The sequence below is a fragment of the Zalophus californianus genome, chromosome 14 (assembly GCF_009762305.2).
Source record: "Zalophus californianus isolate mZalCal1 chromosome 14, mZalCal1.pri.v2, whole genome shotgun sequence".
NCBI lineage: Eukaryota > Metazoa > Chordata > Mammalia > Carnivora > Otariidae > Zalophus > Zalophus californianus.
The window spans coordinates 93,843,233-93,849,232 of record NC_045608.1 but is presented as its reverse complement, the minus strand read 5'-3'; the positions used below and the strand labels follow the sequence as shown (position 1 = coordinate 93,849,232).

At 55.3% G+C, this 6,000-nt stretch overlaps 1 protein-coding gene across 3 annotated transcripts in view; it reads right to left on the bottom strand.

The window, feature by feature from the left end:
• Nucleotides 1–3,462: 3,462 nt before the first annotated feature.
• CTDP1 (CTD phosphatase subunit 1) overlaps nt 3,463–6,000 on the bottom strand; it is a 55,187-nt gene continuing 52,649 nt past the window's right edge. Inside the window, exon 13 of one of the 3 annotated variants that reach the window (XM_027600789.2) lies at nt 3,463–4,052. In XM_027600789.2, coding sequence (XP_027456590.2) covers nt 3,911–4,052 — 142 coding nt within the window. In that variant the 3' untranslated portion in view covers nt 3,463–3,910. The remainder of the gene's footprint in view (nt 4,053–6,000) is intronic. The other 2 variants (XM_027600791.2, XR_003521210.2) reach the window with 2 other exon arrangements.

Sequence of the window (6,000 nt, the reverse complement as noted above, 5' to 3'; positions counted from 1 at the left end):
CCGGGAGCCCTGGGAAAGGCACCACCAGGGGGACAGAGAGGCCTCGGTGGTTGTCGGGGGGCAGCTTAGGAGAGAGGGAGGGACAGCACAGGATTTTTAGGGCAGCGAAACTACTCTGGTGGATTCATGACATCATGTATTTGTCTGGACCCACAGAACGTACACCACCTTGTTACCCAACGCAAACCATGACCAGTTGATTAGGACGTGTCAGGGTGGGCTCCTCAACAGTGACAAATAACACGGCTCTGTTGGGGGTACAGGCAATGGGGAGGCCGTGCCTGTGTGGGGGCCGGAGGGCTCTGGGAAATCTCCATACCTTCCCCTCAATTCTGCTCAAGAACAAGTCTGTTGAAATGATATGCTAAGTGGGCAAACAGCACGTTGAAATGTTAATGTGGTTAAATTAGGTGGCAGGATTCTAGCAATTTTTCTTCATCTTTGATTTGTATATGTTAAAAGGTCACAATTAGATTAATTTAAAAAAAAACAAGGGAAATGATTACAGCGAAGTGCAGAAAAGGCTATTATGTGATCATGAGGCTCGGGTGGTGTGATGAGTGTGTCTTCTGTTTCTGTTTCGGTACTTGAAAGGTTTTCCACCTGGGTGGTACTTTCAAAACAGAAAGCTTTACTTAAAAACCAGGCTGCAGCCTTGAACGTGGGCACACACGTGTGCAAACCCAGGCTAGCACGCCCCGGCCAGGTGCTGGATGGCTGGGCTTTATGGAGATGCGATTCCCACGCCACGAAGCATGCCCTTCACGTGTACAACCGTGCTGAGTCCCAGTGCGTCCAGCGTGTAAAATCCCCCAGAGCCTCCGCTGGTGCCATACAGGGAGCAGGGGCCCAGGGTCCCCACCCGGACACGCCCACAGCCGCCTGGCCCTGACTCCATGCCCCCTGCCAGACAGGGCCTGCAGACTGGCTAGGGACAAGGTTGTTCTGAAAACATGAAAAACTCAGGACATGGGATCCACTCCTATTCACACAAAGTTTCAACATTCTATTTCCCAAAGAAGAAAGAAAAATTCCATTAAATTTCCAGGTTCAGATTTTTCAGTGTTTGTAAATAAATGGCCTAATTATTACCTACTTGTACAAAGATTTCTTGTGGATTTAAGGAGTTCACTCTTCAAATTCCCAATCACGTGTTTCCTTACAGCCCTTTTACGGACTGCAGAGCTCTCAGACTTGATGTGCGGAGCCCACCAAGTTCGAGTCTCCTGTTAAAGCTTCTTACGGAGAGGCACGGATGACTCAGTGTCTCCTGACCAGGCTGCACGGTCAGCGTTACCACCTGCAGCCCCCACGGCCTCCCTGCGGCAGGAGTGAAGGCCCCAAGCCCGACGGCTCTGCAACGTGCACTCCCCAGGGAGGGGCACTGGAGTCTGTTTAAAAGGTAGTTTTCGTGCATTTAGGGCACAGACACGTAGTTAACAGTGACAAGAACACCAAAGGCCAGATGACCAGGGGCAGGCCACTGTGGGCATACAGGCCCCGTTCCTGCCCAGTGGTCCCAAAGGGCAGAGCCCCACTGCAGACGGGCATGCCCCACATGGACACGCCTGCTCCCGGGAATGCTGCCAGCCAAGGCAAGTCCCGGCGTCCAGAGGAAACCACCACGTGGCAGAAAATTAAGAAACATGGGGCTGCTGGAGGATCCTGACCAGCATCATGGCTCCTGGCACACTCTGTTCCTAGCAGCTGAACTTAAGACACCAGCTTTCTTTGGGACGGCAACTTGTAGACCCCCGTGCTTTCCTGCTCAGTTGCGCTCCGTGGGGCCCCCGGTCTTCCCTCGCCAGACCACCTTCTCATGTTCCCGAGGCCTTGGCCTTTCTTTCCTGCTAACACCGGTCCGGGTCTTTTCTTCAAATTCAACCACTCTCATTATCCCGATGCTTACTGGGGCACTCGGGGCACCGGGGCATCTGAGCCCTGAGGAGCGGTCTCCCCGTCTCCCTCTGGGACCCACGGGAAAGGGCCCAACCAGCTGAGATGGACACAGCTTCCGTCCCCACCCTCCTGGGTGTGCAGAGCCCCCACAAAGTCGTCCAGATGTGACAGCAACCAGCAGCCCAGGATCAGCCCCACCACCTTAGTTCAGACACTTTTTACTGACAGCAAGCGATGCTGCAAGATACGGAATTAGCACTGAGCCCTTTTAGAAACCGTGGCCTGAGGCATTTAAGGAGGAAATCTCCAGCTTCTTCCAATTCACAGTTGTGCTGCCTCCATTTCTGTGCTAACAGAAAGAGCATCAGGGTCCTCCCCTTCCGAGCCCAGCTCCTGGAGACTTCGGTTATTGCTGTTGTAGAAAGGAGCAAATCTACGTAGCTACACCTACCTTCTGGAAAAGAACAAGGCAAGGGTGGTGCTTTGATTGTTGGACATCTGCCTGCCCGCGCACCCATCCAGTGCACATGGTAATACCCCCACCTTCTCCCTCTCTGCCTGTCATGGGAAGTACAGATGGGATCTAGGCATCATGCCCCATTGTGTGAAGACCTGCGGAGTACAACCAGGAGAGAGATAGCCCAAACTCCTGGAGGAGGATTCAGGTTCTTGATGATGCCTGAGTATCCAGTGAAAACCTAGAACCAGCCATACCTGAAGCTCCATCCGTCACTTCTCAGACAAGTGAGTAACACAGCAAGATAACCCCAGTGGAGCCATGGTTCTGTTACTTGCACTCAAAGAACATGCATAGCACGCAGCCTTAACCTAACACATTACCTCTAATTCAGTAAGCAGTCTGGAAAATGGGGAGGAGAAAAGACTTGTGGGGCCTGCAGATCTACACTGAAAAAGGTAGGCTAAACCAACGATGTCTTTAAGCAGCACCTCAAACTGTTCTAGAGGCTCACAAACACATCCCGGGTCACCCCCAGCCCAAAGCCCAGCCGCCACCAACAGGAAGGGGCCGTCTCAGAGGGACCATCAAGATGAATTACCCACGGATGGCATGGACCAAGGCTTGCGCCCAGAGATCTCTGGACAAGGGGACTTGGAAACCGAGGCCCCTGGGCTCTCTACCAGCTCTTACCGGAGCCGCACGAATGCAAGGGGCCTGTGGGTCAGACCCAGGCACAGGGACGATGCACGACCAAGCGTCCGGGGGACGCGCCGTGTGACGAACCCTGATCTCCAGCTTGTCAGTCGGGGTCGGAACTGCCTTGTTTTCTGGGCTATCTTAGATCCAATGCTCATCGCCTGATGTAGCCACAGTAACAGCAACCCTCTGCGTTCTTAATGCTTTGGTACAAGCTTCTGAGAAGCTCTTCACAAGTAATAAAAAGTCCAGCCTCCACAGAACGGCCTAGAAGAGGAAGTTGGGTCTGTTCTCCCGGCGATGGGCCCGGAGTGCACGGGCACCCCAGCACGCACGTGCCCCAACACGCAGTGTTCTCTGGCCCACAGGCTGCTGGGCGGGCAGGGCGCTCGGGGCGGGGGCGGCTCCTGCCAGCACACCAGGGAACGAGCTTACAAAAAGGAGTTTTATTAAATGAAAGAGAAATCTGCTCGGTGGGTCAAATGTGAAATAGATATACAAAAACTTTACATCTGTGTCCCGGAGGAGGGCCCTGCGCGCCCGCCCACTGCCCCACCCCCATCGGGGTGCCCCGGCTGCTGCCCTGCGTCCTACATGCCCACTCCGAACCAGGCTGCGCGGGGCGTGGCAACATCTTTGGCACACCGCCTCCCGGGACACTGTCCCTTAGAAAAGTAGACTTTCCGTAGTAAAACCTCTAAAAACACCTATTTCTGCAAAATTATGTGTTTCTGTATGTGGAGCTCTGCAAATATACACATCTCTCTGGAAAAAAGGAACCATCCAAGGGCCCGTGGGGCCTGGAGCCCTCCGGGGATGGAGCGCCAAGCGGGTGTCGGCCCTGCACCCTGCAGGTCACATGAGGTCGCTGAGCTCTGCCTCGAGCGCTGCAGCCATCTCGTCCGCCTCCGAGCTGCTGCCCTCCTCGTCCTCCCCGCTCGACTCCCCACTGGACGCGCTGCCGGCGTCCTCCTCGGGTAGCTTCCGCTTGTGGCCCCTGCAAGACAGACGCAGGCCGTGAAACGCACGCCCCGGGAGCGGGCACACACGGGCGCCCCGGCACGCACGCGCCCTGGAACCGGCACGCAAACACCCCCAGCACCAGCATCCACGTGCCCTGCACGCACCGCAGGCTGCAAGCACCCACGTGGCACGCACACGCGCAGTGCATCCCTGTCCTTTGCCGAACATCACTGCAAGACGCTGTCCTAGCTTCAGTGCGAGAACCAGTCGGAGCCGATGGTCAAAGACCGCAGGGCCAGCAGACCCCGGAGCATGGCACTCGCTCTATGCCCCACGCCGCCAGGCCCCGCATTCAGAGGCGGCCGCGCAGCGACAGTCGGTTGGTTGTACACAAGGGCGTCACGGGCAGGTGACAGAACACCTATCACCCTAGAGGACATGGGGAGAGGACAAGGGCTGGATGCCATGAGCGCGGAAGGTGTGACTGAGGACTGATGCGGGGACCGGAGGGCGTGCTCCTGCCTTCTTCCTGGAGCTCCAAGAACCAGCAGACACGAACCAACATGCAGAGTGCCAACAGACAGGCTGGTCTGTCAGAGGAACTGCTGTGCCACCTCGCAGATGTGGAAGCCACAGCACATCCCAGGTGATCACACAGGGCCAGGGCACGGTCCACTGCCTCCAAACTCCGCTTTCCCGAGGCAGCACCAACACAAGGTACCCTGATCACAGACGGAAGCGCATGAAAAGCCTTTGGCGAAGTCACAAACATGAGGTCGGAAGACCATCTGCAAGACTAAGACCCACGTGACCTAAGACCACAAAACAGAGGAAGCCTCTACAAACTGGTTAAGGCAATAAGTAATCTGAGAAACACTCCCAAATCAGAAAACAGCAACTGACAGAAGAACAAATTCAAAATGGACAGAAACCCTGGAAAGGACTAAGGAAACGTAAGTAAGGCATCTGTGTGACGGCTCAGGCTGGCAACGGTGAGTGTGAGGGGCTCAGCATCCGTGGCCACGGTGCGGGGCTACGTGGCAGGTGCCAGGTGTCCATCTGCAGGACTCGAACCCCGGGTCGGGCCCAAACCAGGCACACATGCAGCCTGAGGACACACTGTCAGGTAACTCAGCAAAGGCTTAATTTTGGATTTGCAAGGTATCCTGAAACAAAAGCTTTTTTAAAGAGAATTTTATTGATTTTAGAGTGTGCACATGCACATGCAAGCCAGGGGGAGGGAGAGGGACAAGCCGACTCCACGTGGAGTCTGAATCGGGGCTCGATCCCACAACCCCGAGATCACGACCTGAGCCGAAATCAAGAGTCCAAGCACCCCAGAACAAAAGCTATTTTTAAGCACAGTTACTAGGAGGCCACTCAGATGACTGTCCATTTGTTGAGTGGTGAAGAAGCTGTATTTAGAAATGACACACACACACAACAGGTAACCTGCTTCACGTAAAAACGGCAAGTGCCCATCTAAATACCGTAAGAGGCTGTTCATACTACTGATAACAACCCCAATAAAAACAGCGTCCCATGGGGCACTGCCCAGGAAAGTGTGTGTGGGCCCCGAGCCCCAGACCCACAGGGTAGGAACACGGCTTGGCTGCTGCTGAGTGGTGGAGGTTTATCAGAAATGCCAGTGATTTTGAGAAAACCTGGGAAAACACTGGCTGTACCCTGTCCTCTGGGCACCCCGTCCTCCGGCACCCCACCCGGCCTCAGGCCTGCAGCTGAAGCGCACGCGGGGGGAACGTGAAGGCTTGTCTCCGGTTTCCCCACGTGATCTGCGGTTTACTGTCAGGATGTGTTCACAGTCCTGGGCTTCCATGAGTCACTGAGAATCGCGGCCTGACTGGGAGCACAGCTCACACTGCGTGCACACACCGTCAAAGCCGTTCTGGGGTGTCCTCTGCTTTGCACAGTGGCCCGGTCTCAGGAAGTGACAAACACCACCAACCTCCCTTGCCTCCTGC